Below are 20,327 nucleotides of genomic sequence, written 5' to 3' on the forward strand. Positions count from 1 at the left end.
AGCTCGTCTTTTATGCTCAATAACGCCGACCTTCGCACCAAGTAGCTTGCCTTTGGCCACGCGGATTTTGACAAGAGGTTTTGCTCGTTCATCTGAGGTTGGAATAATTAAGTAAGTACAGCCAGCTTGGTCATAGATACCATGAAGCTTCATAGTGTACCTGATGTACCACCAGTCAGTTCACATAACTCTGCATCTCCAAGCTTCTCCGTAACGCGGTCAATGGCTTTCTCCAGCAAAACCAACGTATTAGGAACACCACTAGCTTGTCTATTATTTCTACGACGGCGCCTTGACCGTTTCTTCCTCTCCAGGCTTTCCAGCTTATCCCTGATAACAAATTGGAATCTTATTCAGTATTTCGCACTGCACTGCGTCTGAGTGAGGATGTGAACTTACTGAGCAGCCACTAATTTCTCCTCCAAATCCACAAGTTCAGCTACGTGTTCCAAGTAATCAGCACTGCTTTGGCTGATGGTTTGGCTTTGTATTGCCTTCTTGCGCTCCCATTGATTCTTGAAGTAATCCTCAGTATGACCATGCTGGCGGTTGAGCCGCCTCAATGTCCCTCTGGCTTCCGAAAGTTTTTTCTGTGTCTTTTTAAGATGTTCCAGGCTGCGCGCAGCTATTGGTGGAAACAAAGTTTGGTTATCAGTTGATATTTGGATAGAGTTGAAGGATTCTGTACCTGATCTATATCTGCCTCGTTCATTCCGGTGCATGGCTCGAAAGTTCAGTGCTGTCAGGCGATGCTGTTTGGTTGAGTAACGCAGAGGCCTGACTAAAGGTTCAAAATCTGACCAAATTCTTTCCATTCCCTCGCCATCGGAGAGACCCCAGCCCTCGTTCAGCCGTGGATTATAATCAAGTTGACATGCCCACTCATGCACATATGAGTGGAACAAACTTGTTCCAAACTTTAGCCGATCTTTTGCCCGTTCTTCTGGAAAGTGATGATGCTGGTGAAAAGGGTGTTCCAGGAAGTAAATCAAGGGTACAATATCTGTAAGGAATATGACATACTGACTTTCACTATACTCTTTTGCAATGTGCAGCCAATATCATATAGCAGTCCAAGTGTTTTATGTAGTTCGCCTTCTCTGGCTTCTCTGGCCTCGGTGGCTTTAAGGAGCCAGTTTAATAGTGTAAGTGGATAAATGTTTCTGAGATTCATTTTCCACAATGTCAGTACGAAAACATACACAGAATCTGAGATTAAGCTAACTCACATTTCACCACTTTGAATGATGCTAATGAATCGGAGACATTGGTCATGCCGACAACCCATGCCCATCAACCCAGCTTCGTCACAACCTTTCCAGTGAGACTTCCCTCGCACATCATCGGCTGCTGTATGCCTGGAAGCACATGGATCCTTTTGGAAAAAAGATACCTTAATGAACATATACTATAATGCTTTATAAAGAGTGAAACTATTACTGACTACCTCGGCCTCATGCCAAGGCACCTTGGCTTTAGCTTGATTCGCTTGATTACGTCGAGGTGCAGGACCGGCTTGCGACAACTTTTTCTGTAGGGATTCCATCTCCTCCGGAGGAAGGAACAGAGATGGTGTGACGATGCCACCTTTTTCGATACTAGCCGCCAAATGCCTGCGGTGCTGGAAGTTACCGTCCAGACATACAATGTGATCTGGTTCACCTGCCGGCAGCGGACCCACGCCAGGGCCAAAACACTGGGGACATATCCCCGCTAGCTTATCCTGGACCGTAAGATTGAGGCTCTTGGTGACGGCTTCTTCCGTCATGACGATCATCTGCCGATATGCATCAATTGCTGAAGAGAGTGTGCAATGCCATTCACGGCACTAAAAAACCCTACATCAGAATGCAACCAACTGACACAAAATATTTACTTACATTGTTCCCCCCTTTGGCCAAGAATAAAGGATTTCCTTCATCCAGGAATTCGTTAAGAGCCTCGGAAAATGGCTGGAATCGCAGGCTACAATACTTCCAAACTATGTGGAAGAATCGCAGAAGACGGATTGTAATGACTGCCTGCGGCCTGACCGGTGTGCCACCAATGTAACCAGCTTGGATCAGTCGTACTTGATCATTAGGTGAACATGAACACATCTTCAACTGTATCTGTTTACGAACTAGGTTTGGAAAGCATGAGTTGGAATTGCATAATAAACAGTTCTGCTTGTCTGGACTTACACGTAAGATCAAGGACATCAAAAGTGCGAAGGGTACCTGTACAGTTGCACCGTTCCTTCCAGTCCTTGAAACGAGTGTCAACCTTGGACCAGTTATTGGTCCTCTGCTGGCAGGCCATGAAAACCGGGAACATGGCTGGATATTGAGCACGCCACTGCTCTTCTTCTAGCTGTCGCCTTCCCGCATAGAACCCATCGTTGAGAGCCAGAGCAAACGCTTCGCCGGTGAGATTGACATCATGAGGTGGAGGAGTGGGGTGTAATGGGCCATGAGGGTATGGTTGCTCGTCGCGATCACTGTCGTCTAAAGCTGCGAGGTCATATAAAGGTATGATGTGATCACCTGATCCACCTGGAATGGGATGCTCCATGCGGTCGTATCTTTCAGCAGCGTTTGAAACCGCTTGACCTACAGTATTTTCAGCGTGCACACGGCTCCGTCGTTTCATGGCGAGGCACCGAGCATCAAGTGCATTCTGTGGTTTGCGCTTGAGCTTTTCTGGCTTGCTCAGTTTGATTTTTTTCTGGTTTGTCATATTCGGTTTAGAATAAGATAGGAGACGGTAGGAAGCAAAGATGAATGTATTTCTATCTGGAGCACTAGATAGAAAAGGCCGAGAGGGGTAAATGAAAGATTGCAAATCTGAAAAGTGCCACTTACCATTGTTGCCTTTTTTGTAAATGACCCGGTGAAATCAATGGTCATTGATTTGAAAAAACATACTAGTTTCTTTTTGTTAACTTTTCAGCAGTGATGTTTACTTAGTGGCTTTTGGCCGCTAATGATGGTTCTGTCATCCCTGGGATAAATACAGTGCTGTCATCCCCAGCCTATTATTGATGCGTATTTTGAATCAACAGAGTTATTGATTTGGAATGATTGATTGTGTCCGCTTCAGTCATCCTGTGGGATAGATACAGTGCTGTCAACGCAATAGACATTTTGGGGTGATAAATTTCTATTAATGATAGTTCTGTCATCCCTGGGATAAATACAGTGCTGTCATCCCCATCCTATTATTGATGTGTATTATGAATCAACAGAGTTATTGATTTGGAATAATAAACTCAGTCCGGTTCAGTCATCCCGTGGGATTGATACAGGCCTGTCTGTCAACCCAATAGGGATTTTGGGGTGAAGAATCCCTCTTACATCAACAGACCCTGTTTCTGAAACTAGGTGTCACAATATGGTGACCGGCAATGTTGAGGGTGAGCTGAGGTAAGCAAGTGTTCTTTCACTTCTGCCAATAACACTAGCAGTTGCTCCTAAAACCTTTTGCAACACGCCCATATCACCCAGCTGCGAATTGTTACGGCAGAAACATCCTTGAATACGGGCATGTTGACATATATGTGCAAAAACATGTATGCACCAAGCCATGGAGTGTTTACAATGCCCACATATTCTTTTGCGACACCCAGAAGCAGCATATCTCCCAGGCGTGAATGTTTAGGGCAGACACATCCTTGTTTACGGCCATGTTGACATTTATGTACCAAAACATACCACAACCAAGTCATGGAGTGTTGTGTCACTCCATGACTTGGTTGCTGGTTTATATAGCACTAAACAGTGCTCCCAAACCCATTTGCCACACTCAGAATCAACACATCTCCCAGGCTTAAAAATTTATGGCTGTAACATCCTTGTTTACGGGCATGTTGGGCTATATGTGCAGAAACACGCAACAACCAAGACATGGAGTGTGGTGTCACTTCAAGACTTGGTTGCTGTTTTGTATACCACTAAAAAAACCACACAGATTCATTTGCCACACTCAGATCCACCATATCACCAAGGCGTAAAAAGTTATGGCTGAAACATCCTTGTTTACGGGCCTGTTTGGCTATATGTGCAAAAACACGCAACATCCAAGACATGGAGTGTGGTGTCACTTCAAGACTTGGTTGCTGGTTTGTATAACACTAAGCAATGCTCACAGATTCATTTGCCACACTCAGATCCACCATATCACCAAAGCGTAAAAAGTTATGGCTGAAACATCCTTGTTTACAGCCATGTTTGGCTATATGTGCAAAAACACACAACATCCAAGACATGGAGTGTTGTGTCACTTCATGACTTGGTTGCTGTTTTGTATAGCACTAAACAAACCACACAGATTCATTTGCCACACTCAGATCCACCATATCACCAAGGCGTAAAAAGTTATGGCTGAAACATCCTTGTTTACAGGCATGTTTGGCTATATATGCCATGTGTTAACCCATGTCATGGGGTGTGATGTGACTTCATGAGATGTTTGGTGGGATATCTAAACTCCAAAAATTATAGACAATTGTCCAGCAACAATCAGAACAGGCATATAACCCAGGCATAAAACATGATCTCATAAACATCACAACTTTCAATGACTCACCTAATGTGCAGAAGACCAATTCATGGAGTGTTGCACGCAAAACCTCTTGTGATGAAACTCCTATGTTACATAATTGATTTATCAGGGAGAGGAACCATTCTTCTCATTGTATTTCTACATAACGGATAACACATGGTGACCTCCATTGTGAGCCTTTGGTGACCTCCATGGTGAAGGCTCACAATGGAGGTCACTATGTCAATACGGTTACCTATGCCAGCCCAGATCACGTGATCAGATCACGTGATCTGCGCGCAGAGCATCCCCGCCTATGTGACCTAACTGACACTTATCTCAGGTCAGTTAGGTTTTTCAATTTGTCAACAATGGAGGTCACTATGTCAATACGGTTACCTATGCCAGCCCAGATCACGTGATCTGCGCCCAGCATCCCCGCCTATGTGACCTAACTGACACTTATCTCAGGTCAGTTAGGTTTTTCAATTTATCACACCAAGATCAGCACCGCGTGTCGTGTTCAATTTATCTCTCTCCAATACATCAGCTTCGCGTCGCATCAAGTCTTTTTGACTTCTTCAACCGCCCCACAATTCCACCTCGCACTTGATCAATACCCCAATTGTCTAATTGGTCAATTACATCCCCGAGAACTCCGCTTTCCCTGTCTATTACTACTTGGCTACCGAGTTGTAAGTGATCATTTTGTTGATCCACACGAGATCTTTGAGACCCATGCTCACTAACATCTTGAATCCTGCATTTAATCGCGCTTTGTATACGATAGGCTCTCTGTATCTCCAATTTGCCAATAACTCGAATCGCCAGTTGGTCCACTATTGGCTGTCCCAGGACCGAACACGGACAATTTGCCACAATTTTCGACCGAGAGGTCAGTGAAGACCAGCATGTATTTCCTTTATTCTTAAAAAAATTAACCCAAAGTCTTTTGTCATGTACCTAGGATTACGAGCGACTGTCTACTCCATTGCCAGTGTCAACTACAATCCCAAAGTCGCCGATTCGCCTGTCTATTGTGGGCCTCTGAGCTACAAATAGGCAGGTGATACGGCATTTGGTGAGCGTGATTGTCGAGTGCTTTTGGTGTTTCAGTCGACGATCGTAACCTCATTTAGACCAAGGACTGTCAATCCTTCTTCTACACCTTGTAAGTTCTTATTACTCATGTTAGTTTTACTCTACAATTTCCATGGTCAACATCTATACTGACCAATTTGATCTCATTTTGCGTTTGACAAATGTATCAGCGATAATCGAATCGCCAATACGAATCGCGTCAACTGTGTCACTTGTGAATCACATTTTGAATCACACTTTGGTCCCACTCCTTGATTGACGCATGTAAGTACCTATTTTGTATCTACCACTCTGCTGATATATATCAACTTACGATTCATTTCGCATTCACCAATTAGTCTCAAGGCCGATTCATCTTGATCGATACATGTCGGTTCATATTTGTAATGGGTTCCTCTCCATTTTCTTTATCACAGTGTAAAAACTCAAGTGTCAAGTCGACGTGCTCACACAAAAGATATCTCGTATAGAGTGGATACGAGCTTCAAATGATCTTTAGCACCATGCATAGACAACCCTTCTTGAGTTCCTGAGGTGGCGAGACCGTTAGACATAGGAAGTCTGATATCCTTTCTTGAGATTAGAGGGGTGCTGGAATTTCACCGAAGTCTGATAAAGAAACTACATGAAACTTTTTTCATTTTTTTTCCAAACCTCTCCGTGTGTGCACTTCGACGTGCCATAGTAAAATGGACGCTGTGTATTTTCACTGATGAAATCTCATTTCTTGGATTGATCAATGATTTAATGAAACTCTTCAGACACAGGGTATTCAATAAATAGATTAGTAGCTAAAAACTTGGATTTCACTCAATTGATACTGGTATGTTACATTAGTATTTCTCAACTAAAGGGTAATATATTTGAAAATATATTACCCTTTGAAGACAAACACTAACCAAAGCTCCTTCGAATTTAAAGGCATCACCTCATGGGACGCAAGCGAAATCGAGCCGCCCAACGGGCTGCAGGAGTAAAGCCCTCAAACTATAAATCAAAAACATCGCCTTGTTACCGCAAATATCAGCAAAATCATCAGAAGAAAGGTGGTATTGGTCATGCTTTCTATCGTTATCACCGGAAGCGTACTACCCTTAAGTGTCAATTGGCAACCGAACTCGGACTACCGCTTAACACAAAGTTTATATTTCGATTTGGACCTGACGATCGAATGAATACCGACAAATTCAAAGATATTGAAATCTATCATGGTACTGTGGCAGTCATCAACAAAGCAGACCTGTCTTTAGTCCTTGCGGTTCGATGTTCAAGATTTAGAACAATGGATGCTGACCTGAGAAAGCAATTCAATCATTCTGTTTCTACCATATACAAGCATGCACGAGCTCGTAATGAGTGTAAAATAAACGGGGCTCACAAAGACAAGAGAAAAGTCAAAGATTCTAATGCGCAAGAAGATGAAGAACATGTATGTGGGTGGATGGGCCATTGTGGATGGCGAGGTGGGACAGATGAAGGCAAATCCCTTGGTTAGTGTATCTTTTATGAGAAATTTGTTTGTTCATCAACTTGTTATAAATTACAATAAGACTCAACTGACCATGATTGCATTATCCTCACGTGCATAGGTGCCTATGCAATGAGCGCTTTTACCGCCACGTCCGAAGACCGTATGTTGACGGATAAGGAACGAATGGAACGTTTTCATATCATCCGTGATTTCCTAGCAGGCCGATTTGCCAGCCTATCACTTTACACATTTAAAACAAACCTGGCCCTTGGACTATCTACAAACGTCCCAGGTTTTGCTGACGTTGAGTGGCAGGATACGCCTAATGGATTGGTTTTTGCTTCTAACATTGCAGTCTCTTGTGATGGGTTTGCAAATCGGGTGCATGTTGATAAGGATCATACACGATATGCCTTTGGACTATTTGGCCTTATTAATCGGGAGACAGGCCTACCTTGCAGCAAGGAGGAGGCAGAGTTACTAGGTTCGGTAGACGGTTTGTACTTTGTAGTCAAAGACTTTGGTATCAAGATCGCATTGAGTCGTTGCAATGGTCTATATGAGATGTTATGGGACACTAAAGTAAGTGCATTGATCATACTTCATACCTGCCTGACAAGATGATTGACCAATCCTCGAACAGATTCCCCATTATACAACAACCTCACAATCTCTTGATGCGAACGGCCAGCCGGTATCCGCAAAAGAATGTAAAGTCACTCAATTCGGTTCGTCTTGTCAAATATCCAAGACCCTTGTCAATCGGATTCAACTGCTTGAGAAGGAAAAGCAGGGTAAGACTCCACTCGAGTGGGAGAAATTCAGAGCTGAGCGAGTAAAAACATATATAGATGAGAACAGTGTCAAGATGGATCGGGAGAAAGCACGCAAAAAGTTACACAGGGATTTGGCCAGGCAGAAAAGGGCAGAAAAGGTTAATGCATTGATTAGGCAAATGCCCTGAGGCTTGGATGTGTGTGTGGAAGGTACCGAGATGATATATCAAGTACTCACGTTGTCTTCGTTCCATTTAAATGTCTGGAACCAAGCTTTTCTTACTGGATGTTTTTTTTCGTATTATATCCTTTTCTCACCAGTATCAATCAGGATCCTTCCGATAATGATGTGACTTTGTTATTTTTTTTCTCTTCATTCTTTGTTATTTCATGAGGGTTATATTATCATGATTCTCAATGATAGTATATTTTATGACTTCCCACCACCCGGACGGGAGTCTACCTCCCAACATAGATGAGATGGGAGTAGAATGTTCTCAATTGGAGTGAAAAGATCCTTCCCTCCCCTAAGAAGAAGTGAAAATACGATTTCCGACCTATCCAAGTGAAATTCAGCAGGCTTCACGCTTAAGTGAAGAGTGTAAATCACACCCTTCATACTAACTAAAGTTTTACTTAGGATGATCACTGTATAATCAAAGAACATGTGTGAAGAGTGTGAATCACACCGAGCACCCCTCATGAACAGCAGTGTGAAAGGACTGTGAATTTACAGTTACAAAAGTGTTCCTCAAGACAATCATTGAATATGAAATGAAAAAATGTGTGAAGGGTGTGAATCACACCTCGCACACCTCTTAAAAAGTGTGAAAGGAGTGTGATTCCCAACCCTCACACTGAATGGAGTTTTACTTAAGATGATATTTGGATATAAAATGAAAACGTGCAAAAAGTGTCAATCACACCTTGCACACCTCTTAACGAGTGTGAATGGGGTGTGCCCACCCTTGACATTGACTAAAGATGTGTGTAGAGTGTGAATCACCCCTTGCACACCGCTTGAACAGTGTGAATGGAGTGTGATTCCCGCTCTTCACACTGACTAAAGCTTCACCCTTGGATATAAAATGGAAAGATGTGTGAAGAGTGTGAATCACACTTTGCACACCTCTTAACCAGTGTGCATGGGGTGTGAATCTTGATATTCACACTCATATCATTGCTAAACTTGACGAAATAGTGGGAGCACTTTGGATCGTTAAAAAATAGAAAGTGTTGTGATTATTTTGTTCACAGTTAACCAATCATCTTGAGGCATTTCTTATGTAGACGGGGAATTTCGAGTAAATCTCCCGCTTTACTTACATATTACACCGAATCTCATCATCTAATGTAGACGGGGAATTTCAAGTCAATCTCCCGCTTTACTTACATATTACACCGAATCTCATCTTTTCAGACTTTGTCTTTATTTTATAGTGGGACTTTGCCTTGATGCAGATCTTATCTTGCTTTTCTTTTTATATCAGGACTATTTCATTGCAAAAAAAGCATAGGAAGAATGAGATAAAAAAATTTCAAGTTCGGTTTCTCATTCAAGTTCGGTTTCTGAACTATGATTGATACCTTTGGAATCACCAGCTACTTCCTCCCCCGCAACCCCCTTACCATTCACGTCCACTGCCTCATCACCTTCAATTTCTATAGTCGTAAGGGTTGAATCAGTGCCATCACGATTGTTATTCCATTCTCTTTTGTATCTTTCACCTAAGTAGACCACAATGTTTGGAGTATATATGTTATACCATTGACGAGCCCGATCTTGGCGTACTTCAAGCCAATCTGGATGAAGAAATGGGATAGCCAGGTCCCTATTGTAGTGGAGGTCGAGTGATATGAAGTGATCGTTATTGATGAATCCCATGACTATCGGTTGATAATATGGGTTGCCTTTGAGTTCCGGGCAGTATTCTGAAAAGCACGGTAGGATCAAGTTGGAAATTGCGAAGGAAGGGCTGTAATATATGACTGGCCGATTATATGTGTTTGCTATGATGTAGCCACCACATGGCATTGGGAACCAATCCTCGCGCTCAGCAGTGGTAGCTGTTGATTTGAGAATTCTTTCAATATGTTTGATGTCGATGTCCACAGCAAACTTTGGCATATTTTCAGCATACCATTTGTAATTGGACTGTAGGTGTTGAGAAAGCATCGATCGGACAGTAGGTGCGTGGGTTGGTGTGAGTCCTAGTGACACTGCGATGGAAGAGAAAGCGCAAAGGCCATCTTTTGGTACATTTGTAGCATTCTTGATGTTCGGAAAGAGAAATCGGGGTATATCCTGCAAAAACGGCCACTTCTGAATAATCGTAAGGTAAGAAGAAGTTCAGTGCCAATCTGTTAAAGATGAATTTATAACAAAATTGTACCTTTAAAACAACACACTCGATCTGACGTGCTTCATCCATCTCTTCTGGAGTGAATGGTATTTGACACTAGTTGACCCAAAATTAATAAAGATGAGAAGTGTGAAGGTTGATATGTATGAGTTGCTTGCGAGCAGACAGAGTACAGACCTTTTTTTTGTCTAAGAACGTCTGGGGCTTTATGGGCTGAGCTTCGCATGTCGGCTGCGGGGTTTTGTCTCGTGGTAATGAAACATCAGCTTTGGCTGCGGTCGTTTCTGCACTTGGACTTGGCATTCCGGCACTTGCTGCAGAGGTCACCTCGGGTTGGTCGGCTGCTGTCTCACTTGGCATTTCCAATTCTTTGCTTGGCTACAAATGAAGTGGTACGTCAGCAAAGATGTTTGTATGGCAAGAAGTGGAGAGACACCTACTTCTTGATTAGCAGGAGCTGCTACTTGGCGGCGCGTAGAGACTTTCGGTTTGCCTTTTCGGCCTCGTCCAACTCGAACGGCTTGGGCGTCCTCTGAGACATTTTGTTCTTCTGCACTTTCTACCTCCTCTGGGAGGACTTCGATGTAACCATAACCCTTTCCCAATTTGGGCAAATCGGGGTTTGTCGTGAGTTTGAATTTGCTAACCTCTGGAATGGGTGCCTTCATTTTGGCTTGGCGAGAGCGAAGATTGCGGATGGGGCCCGGTTTCTCTTCGACTTTGGCTATCTTGCGTTTGCAAGAACGGGGTTTGGGAACCTTGGCTTCGTCGGAAATTGGAAGTACGCCTGCAACCGCCTCATCTTCATTTTTCGAAGGCTTAGCTTGAGGTGCTTCCATAGAATTGAATAATGATCAGATTGTTAGTGAGGCTTGACCGAGCAAGAAATTCAAGATATGAAAAAGAAGTGACTCACAATTCTCATTTCCTCCGGAAACCGCCTCATCTTCTTGTTTCGAAGGCTCATCTTTGGCTTGAGGTGCTTCCATGGAATCGACTTTGAACTCTGGTAGTGGTGAAGAAGCTGCGAGGATCAGATTGCTAGTTAGGCTTGACCAAGCAAGAAATTCAAGAATAAAAAAGAAATGACTCACGATTCTCGTTTACTCCTGAAACTGCCTCATCTTCATTTTTTGAAGGCTCATCTTCGGCTTGAGGTGCTTCCATGGTATCAAGGTTGAACTCAGGTAATGGTGAAGAACCTGTGAGCATCGGATTGTTAGTTAGACTTGACCTAACAGGAGATTCAAGAAATAAAAAATAAATGACTCACGATTCTCGTTTGAAACTGCCTCATCTTCATTTTTTGAAGGCTCATCTTTGGCTTGAGGTGCTTCCATGGTATCAAGGTTGAACTCAGGTAATGGTGAAGAACCTGTGAGCATCGGATGTTTAGTTAGACTTGACCTAACAAGAGATTCAAGAAAGAAAGATAGATACTCACGATTCTCGGTTGAATAATTCTCGTTTACTCTTGAAACCAGATCTTCATTTTTGGAAGGCTCAGCTTCAACTGGAGGAGCTTCCATGGGAAATCAAGGTTGAACTCGGGTAAGGGTGAACAACCTGCAGGAACTAGATTATCAGTTATAGTTGAACAAAGAGATTCAAAATAAGATGTCTCACAATTTTTGTTCGGATTATTTTCAGAATTTGCTGAATCGGGTTTGGGTGATCTATCTGTTTCTGTTGATGGCAACTTGAGAGATTGGATGGCCGAATCGATCACATTTTGATTAACCGACGGAGTAACTTGTAGGTTGGGGATAGAACTAGCTAGTTGTGAGTCGGCTGGCGATGATAGAGTGGGAGGTCTAGGTATGTCGGTCATCAAATTGGTGGAGAGGGCAGTTTGGTCTTCAGCTGCCTCTTCAGCAGAAGTAGACAGAAGCGCTGGATGAGGGGTCCTTTGGGGGTGAATAGGAGGAAGTGTCGTTGAGGTTGCAATACCTTTAGCAAACTCAACATCGCGTAAGAACGAGTTGAGTAGATATGCTTGGTTAGGTGCCGGAAGAGATTTCATCTCTTGAAGTAGCAATCGATATTGGTGGGTTAAGAGTCCTGATGGCAAGTCGGGGATGATAGCCGATGAGATGGTGGGAAGTTGAGGAGAGGGAGCAGGAAACGAAGTCGAGGTGGTGGGTTGAGGTGGAGCCTTAGAAGGTATAAACAGTATTTTCTTCGGTAGTCCTTCTTGGGGGCCATGATTGTGTTGAATATGACCTTCCTTTCCAAAGGTCAGATAAAATGAGTTATGATCCTTCCTATTGCGACGACTGATGATCTTAAAAAGACATGTCTTGAGGGGGCGAGCAGTCGATGTTGATTGTGTTGTTTGCTGAGCAGTTGAGGTTGATTGAGTCGATTGAGTTTGAGCTTCCTTGGCTTGAATCTTCGCCTTTGTCATGTGTCTATGATCACCTAGGCTACACTTGTACTTGATGGAGGTGGGTAGTCTGGTGTCGAGAGTGGTGATTTCAAATCCATGATCGGCGGCAAACTGGTGGAGATAGGTAGCTGCGGCTGCATGATTGGGAAATGTCTGGTCGATTCGAGGAGGTGGTATAGGATCGGGGTATATGGCTTTGTTGTTGTTGGCTGAGCTGGTGGGGGTGGTCATGATGACTGAGAGACAAGTTAGAAGAGGTGGAGTGTGTGCAGGTCGCTGCAGGAAGTATTGAGGTGTGAGTGAGGTGTGAGGTGTGAGGTGTGAGTGAGGTGTGAGGATTGGTGGAAGTGGCGAGTGATCGAGTTTGGTTAATTGGTTGGGGGCTTCTGAGTCGTTGGGGTGGTTTTGGTATGTGTATGAATGTTGTGAAAGGTGGTGAAAGGTGAATCGTGAAACTTGAAGAGATGTGAAGATGGTCGGGTAGATGGGCGAAGTGGCTTTCTTGCTTGAAATTTCTTCGAAGACGGGTGTGAGTGTGACAAGATGTGAAAGAGGCTGTGAGGAGGTGTGAGGAGGTGTGAATGGTAGTTAAGTGACTTTGCATGCGTTTGGGGACTTGTAGCCTGTGAGGTTACGAAAAGATGCATCCTAGCATCTTAGGATGCATCTGCGTGCTTATCTTCGGATCCGCTGCGAGGATACGTCTTATGTTATCCTCGGGTCGGGACCGAGCTTCAAGTGTACACGAGGTGAGGAGACGTTTCCTCAAGGGATTCCCGAAGTGGTGTTTTACAACAACGCCTGTCGACTCACCGAACACATATATCACGGATCAGGCGAGACAGAACGCTTCCAAGGGACAGTGATCCCAGTGGACCCATTCCATCATCGTTCCCACGCCGAAACTGACGAGTTTTGCAAAAAGTTCACAGACCCAAAACTATTTCCAGATATACAGGAAAATGGACAATGGGTATTCAACGCATCTGCGGCGGAACTCACCAATATATGGTACGGAGGTTTTGCGTTGATGTGTCGTAACATGCATTCCCTCCGTTATAATTTCTTTTTGGAAGAGATGGTTGACTTGAGGAATTTGTGGCTCTCCAAAAAATTGAGCAAGCGACCGGGTATGGAGTTCCTTGGTATTGGAATCATTTGAATCATTGATTCAAATCATTTATTATCATTCATAACAATGTCTTCTATACTGTCTGTCCTTATTTTCCGACTCCTCAATTATGTAATCGATTCGAAATGATGGGACAGAAAATGAAATTTATACACGCAACTAATAATTATCATCTCCTCTAAATCTAAATTTTGGCACTTAGGTGGCATGATTGATCCCGAGAAACGTACAGTTCATGGCTCATGAGTTTGGAGAAGAATAATGTGGATATAATTGTATCGATCATGTTAAACATATGGAAATGTGAGGAGGACTTCACATGGTCATGCTGGATACAATTCATATTGCAACTTCACACATTCTTTCAATCAAGTTTACCATCTCGGATATGGGAAACTATTTGTGGAATACTACCACATTATGACGGAGCACCTGGAAAGCCACCACAGTTAAGTCAGTGGATAAGATAAAACTATTGAGAAGAGATGGACACGCACTTGAACAATGAGCCTTTGTGTCGTGATGTCTTTGGAATCAACAGTACCAAGGAAATACATGAAGGAACCCAATGCGATGTTCTTCATTTTGCATAACTCTGGAGAAAAATTGCCAAACCAATAGATGATCTCGAATGTGTTTTTCTTTCTTTCCTGAGTGTCATAATCAATAAGGAATAATAAAGACATTGTTAGTCCACAACCATATCATTGTATTGTCGTTAGAAAGAGCTAGATCATGCCTCACTTCAGGGTTGAAGATGTCATGTTCAGCTTGAACTGTAAGGTGCCAGTCACCGTCTTCATTGAGATTGTCAATATTCACCTTAACGACCTTGCCGATCCCACTGATCATGGCTTTTCCAGCAAGATGTTGAGGTTGAGGAGGCACAGTGACCACCAGACTTTGGGTGATGCTGCTATGTTTGACAAAATATTCGCCTGTAATGGTGTTTTGACCCAAACCGCCATGGATGTTGTAGGTCCAATGCCGGGTGAGTACCTCACTCGCCAAGCTAAATCCATAGGCTTTAAGCGGGCTGGTAACGTGCTGCCCTTGCTCATCTTTTAAGATGAGGTTGGTGTTGGTCTTGTGCCAAGCTACGGCATCTGGTATTGTTTGGGGGCGCAAGATCGTCGTCTGTGTAGATGAAGAACATGAAGGTAGAATGAGGCTTTCAACATTTAATTACATAAATCTAGGGAGGCAGAGTGAAAGGGCTGGTACTTCACTGGTGGTATTTAGGATGGTGTTGATTGAAGCGGCCATGTCAGGTTCAGAGGCCATGATGATGGATGGGCAAACAACCAAATACCAATTGGTTGTTGGTTTATATATTCCACACAATGCAATAACATGTTTGCTGTTGTCTGCGCTTTGGTTCCCTAAACAAAACGAAGGGAGGTAGGTGATGGGTTCTCAGGGTCCAAGCCTAAGATTCATATAGTCACAAAGCCCAGGGTCCGATGTTCACCACAGAAGATAATATCACGGTTTGTATTGCGTACGCCGCCGAAACAAAGGATGGATTCATTGAGGGTGAGCCTCTAACAAAAATCAATTATCACAACGAGAGAGAGAAATAAAATGAAGTCTAAATAAAACGCATGACAAATGCGACCATTGCCACATTCGCAATCGCCCCTGAATTTGTCCCTGGATATAATCAGATTTTCAGATGTGGGCGACCCTTTTGAACTCCTCCTTGAAGCGAATCCGTGCTTCACCCACATTAGCACGCGGAAACTTGATGTATTCATTCAAGAAGATCTTGTAATCTACTTCATCAATCCATTGTATATACCTGTACATAGTGGAAGTCCCCAGGCGCCATTCAGAACCAAAGGCTTTCATCCATGCCTGCTGCGGAGAGCAAGTTTCACAATTCTTGTACCACGCGAGAAGGTCTGAAACCAGTACAAAAGAAGACGGCCACCCTCTCTTCTTGATATGGGTATTGGTACTTGACTCGACTTTGTTTGTATTTGTCTGAACTTGGGTTGAATTGTTGCCATTGGTTGTAGCTGTCAAGACGGGTGATGGAGTTGGCGATTTCCCTGGCTGTTAAAAGGTAGTTAAACCAAAAACGTCAGTACAGTGGTTAAGTTTTACCTTGTTGTGAAATCACCTACTGGACTAAATTTGGGATCGGAACTGACTTTCGGATCAGAACTGGTATTAATTGCTTGGGCCTTGGCTGTTGAGGTTTTGATGAAAAGGTCCAAATCGGGTAGCTCATCATCAAAATCCTCGCGACGTTGGGGTTGGGCGTTGGGAGTCGGGGGGTTCTGCACAAAAACTTCATCATTCTCATCATCAGTGGCATTGGTCAAGCCTTTCTGCTTTGCATTGAGTTTGTCTAGCTGCTTGGTTTGTTGACTGTGAAGGGCGTGGGTGGTGTTTTTGGGCCCGTTAACCACAATCACATCAGGGTCAGAATCGAAAGGACTGGCGTCGACTGAAACACTGGAACTGGCGACGGGTGGGTCTGCTCGAGGATCTTGGAGTTTTGGTTGAAGCGCCTTGGACTTCGACAAGGGCAAGCCAGGGGTCCGGGGATCTACTTGTGGCGACCTAACCACAATCTCCTGCTTGTTTACTGAGTATCTGTGAGGGATCGTGACCATCGTTTCATGCTGTCATAGATATATGATAAGCTTCACTTATCCTTGCAACATCAGATTGATATCTTACCCAAGTGTCGATCTTGTCATCCCAAAAAAGAAGAGCCCGGTTCCATGTAGGTCCAAAATGCTTGGTACAGGCTTGCATCAGCAGCAGAGATTCGTCCAGCCTGGCTTTAGGCCATTGGTCCATATGAGCTGATATAACTTTCGGTTCGACTGCCTAGATTCCTTGTGTGTTGTGGTCAGTGAGCGCGTGAGGATGATGAGTTCTGATGCAAAGAAAAATCTACACACATCAAGCCACAGGTAAATAGTTACCACTTTACGTTCGTCAAATTTGTTGGCTATGGCCCGTTCCTGAGCTTTGTATCGCTCACGGCGGTCAATTTGGATGGCTGATATCGCTTGGAAATCTAGGCGGTGTCCAAGCGTGTTAGCTGCTTGCGCCCACTGATGGACATGAGGAGCTGGCCTTCGTGCAGGCGCAGCTTGTGGAGCTGAAGACCCCGGAGTAGGGAGATGAGCTGCAGTTGCAGTGGAGGGCAAAACAGGGTTGACGATCGCGCCGGCATTTGGCTGGGCCCCCGGCCTCTGTTCAACGGGTGTGCTTGGAACACCCCCCTAAACCGTACTGAAGACAACACTGCAGAAGCAACCACAGGTCAGTTGTTGTATTATATCATATTTCCCGAAACTTACCGCCTGGCAGTACTGATGAGGACAGCCTTTGTTCCCATTGGTCCGGTGGCCACGTGCAACTGGACCGCGTGAAGCGCGCTGGCATGGGTAAACTACTTTGGCACGTTGAGGACCAACTTGTGAGGCTACTTGGTTTGATTTGATCGGGGTGAATTGCTGCTCAATTCGACCTAAGAAGGGATGAGGAGCACCAGCCGGTGCTCCTCGAGGTGGTGCTAATGCTCCGTTGTCAGCATTAGCGGGTTTGGGAGGAAGCAGCACCCCGGAAGGTTATATACGGGGTCCCCAGTCATCAGCAGTCGAAATGATCGGTCTAGAAGCGCCAGCGTTGATCAAGGCGCGCTCGTGGTTGAGTTGGTCACAACGCCAATCGTGGGCACTAAGATAAAACATAATGTCATTCGTTAATCAGGATGGTTGTGTCCTTTTGAAAGGACATAAAATAACTGACATAGATCCGCCAAGCATCTTTGAGTGCAGCTTGGTAACAGAGGGGTGTTTGGCATTCGGGGCACAGAATGCCAACGAGTTTCTTCAGCCCAGGCTCCGGTAGGTATCCTTTGGTGATGAATTGGTAGTGTTCGTGCACAAGCGTGGCTACGACCATGATCGAGGTGGATCGTGATCGATTGTTTGCTCGGAATTGACAGTTTGGAAAGGGATTCCAGTAAGTGACGGAATTTTGGGTACGTTGAGATCATGTTGTGTTGTGGGTGATGATGAAAATTTTTTAGTGTCACAGCTTCCCTTTTGGGTGTGATGAAACTCGGTAATGGCAAAGACGATATACGGTTGAAATCAATGAGTTTGATAATATAATAAGAGGATGAGGGGATCAGTTGGCCCAAAAGTGGACGCTGAGTTGTGGGTGTGATAGGCGGGTGACATGGGCGGACAGAGAACTAATTCAAGTTTTGGACTTTTGTAACGCAGACTGTAGCATGCTTATATGTATGCTTATGATGGGAATACATTATTCCCAGATTCCCACAATTTTCCCAGTCCCAGATTCCCAGGACGGAAACCCGGATCCTCTGGTGCTCCCAGTTCAGAGTCCAGACTCCAGACTCCAGACCCAAATGTGCCGCGCAGTGCTGCCGTAGCAAGCTGTGAAACCTCACTTCCACCACCAAACGTTTGATACCCCACCACATCCTCTTGCCAAGAGATTCATGACTAATCAGCAAAAGATTGTTTTGAAATAGGTCGGCAGAGTTGTCAAGAAACTTGGCATCTGGAAGAAACTTTTTGGAAACTTCTGGCCATGTTTTGGTGGGTATTTCATTTGTGATTATCAAAAGACTTCATGCTTGCTTTTAGCTGAAGAATGCTCCAAAAGCATTATGGCTTTCAAGGCTTCGATTGCAAGATTTTTCCCTCATGTCGTGTCTGCCGGTGTAGATGAACCATCAAAAAACTGATAGTATGATGTTGTAGGAATTGATCACCATCTCGGATATAACTCTCTAAGATTCAAATTAGTTTACCTCCTCTTGTGTTTTCTGATGCCCCTAATAAAGCGGAACACATTCTTAATCTTGAAATGCGTTGAACTGGGTCAAAATGTGAAATCGGTGAGGATAGGATATGAGGTCGGGAAGCGGATGTGGTGGGGAATCAAACGGTTGGGTTGTCCAGGTTTGTTCCCCAATGTAAAGGAAGGAGATAGTCACAGTTTTCCTCATGTGACAAGGATCCAGCATTGAATGTCAGGTAATTCATCAAGCTTCCCAAAACAGGAGATAAGTGGAATTGAAGCAGAAAGCCTGAGTCAGTAATTAAATGACACCAAACTCACACAAACTCAAGACTTTTGCAGGAGGCTTCCCTGCAATCCATATATAGCTTTGCCTACCCAAGATACTTATCTATAAAGAAGAAAAAAGTGTGGTGATCCAGTCTTCAGAATGTACACCTCCCCATGTCTAGGATACGTAATCTGTAAACTGCACCGGTCCCACACCCTGGTACCATACTCCTTTCCTCACAGTATAAGAGATGGCCCAATCCAGAGCAGGGGTTTACTGATTACATTGCCACTTTGAGGGTGTTGTACACTGTCTTTTACCCAAGGGAATCAATTCCCTCATGCCCCCAAAAGGTCCTAAGAATTTTCTCATGCCAGAAAAATTCACAGGTAACTTTGTCTTGAGTCCGATTTTACTGCTGACACCCAATAGCAATGTTCAAACCAAACCCGGTTGACACAAAAACCCGGTACACCCAGTTGTGTTTTTGGTGATAACTTTCTGTATCTAATGACAGCTCTTGACAGCGTCCAGCCAAAAAGTCAACCAGGTGTACCGGGTTTTTGTGCAACTGGGTCTGGTTTGAACACGGCTAATGTTCAAGTCATATTTTTGGCAGGAGGTGATCAGCCAAAAATTATTGGAACACAAGCGCAAGATATTCCCATGCACATTTTCTTTTTGTCCCAAGTAGTTTTTGGTAGGGAATCATGTAGAGGTATCTCAAGAATAGCTTGCAAAAGTCTCAGTGCTGAGCAATGAGTTTGGGTAAGCATGCTGTACATCCTTTGCTGGCCCTGGCCATCTGCAGCAGAATCTGACTTGGGGAATGAGTCTAGAGAGCAGTAGTGTCTACTCTATTCTTTCATTTCTGTCACATATCAGGCCTTTGTCAGACTTGAGCAGTCTAGCATCCCTCCAACACCACCGCGCTTTGCTATAAATGAGATTTTCAAGGGCGGAGCAATTCGGCGCTATGGGTAAGTATGATACCGCTCCGCTATAATTTTTGAGCCACTATGACACTTTAGAGCAGTGCAACTTCTGACTCCGCTCCGCTTTGCTATGGTCAAAAATTGGTCGGGAGAGCAGCAAAAAAGCGTGAAAAAACAAATTTTTAGGCCGACAATTACTTTATCATTGAAGGCACAGGAGTGGGGATGGGTAAGTAGAACGGACAAGGAATGAAAAAAGCGCACAATTGTTTGAAAGAAAAATAATAAGACTCATAAAGAGTAAGAAAGAGAAAACAAGAAACTAATAAACTAATAAAAATAAAACACTAGTCTCATCAAGAGAGAGATCAATCAAAGAAAAGATAAAAAGAAAAACACCAGGCACAAAAAACACATAAAACGCTCATCAAAAGAGAGAGATAGAAACAGAATCAAAGGACACACACATTTTTTCTTGAATTTTTTGAGTCAATTTTTTAGATAGGATAATTGAAAAGAAATAGATAGAAAGAGATATAGAAAAAAACTACTTGGGCTTCTTAGCTTT

At 43.8% G+C, this 20,327-nt stretch overlaps 3 protein-coding genes across 3 annotated transcripts; all 3 read right to left on the bottom strand.

Annotated features, from left to right (window-relative positions):
- Positions 1–1,820: 1,820 nt before the first annotated feature.
- Positions 1,821–2,846, bottom strand: MELLADRAFT_96185 (uncharacterized protein; the record flags this gene model as incomplete). Its single annotated transcript, XM_007418597.1, has 4 exons — positions 1,821–1,838; positions 1,881–2,056; positions 2,184–2,706; positions 2,844–2,846. 4 exons carry the CDS (start codon positions 2,844–2,846, stop codon positions 1,821–1,823), a joined length of 720 nt encoding a protein of 239 aa, XP_007418659.1.
- An 11,570-nt stretch (positions 2,847–14,416) lies between these two features.
- On the bottom strand, positions 14,417–15,037 carry MELLADRAFT_69587 (uncharacterized protein; the record flags this gene model as incomplete). Its single annotated transcript, XM_007418592.1, has 2 exons — positions 14,417–14,890; positions 14,978–15,037. 2 exons carry the CDS (start codon positions 15,035–15,037, stop codon positions 14,417–14,419), a joined length of 534 nt encoding a protein of 177 aa, XP_007418654.1.
- Positions 15,038–15,424: 387 nt separating this feature from the next.
- MELLADRAFT_96186 (uncharacterized protein) lies at positions 15,425–17,544 on the bottom strand (the record flags this gene model as incomplete). The annotated part of the gene is made up of 7 exons (XM_007418598.1): positions 15,425–15,811; positions 15,883–16,386; positions 16,445–16,597; positions 16,672–16,998; positions 17,077–17,291; positions 17,355–17,455; positions 17,528–17,544. The coding sequence occupies 7 exons, from the start codon at positions 17,542–17,544 to the stop codon at positions 15,425–15,427; spliced, it is 1,704 nt and encodes a 567-aa protein (XP_007418660.1).
- Positions 17,545–20,327: the final 2,783 nt, after the last annotated feature.

Source organism: Melampsora larici-populina, assembly GCF_000204055.1.
Source record: "Melampsora larici-populina 98AG31 unplaced genomic scaffold MELLAscaffold_97, whole genome shotgun sequence".
Lineage (NCBI taxonomy): Eukaryota > Fungi > Basidiomycota > Pucciniomycetes > Pucciniales > Melampsoraceae > Melampsora > Melampsora laricis-populina.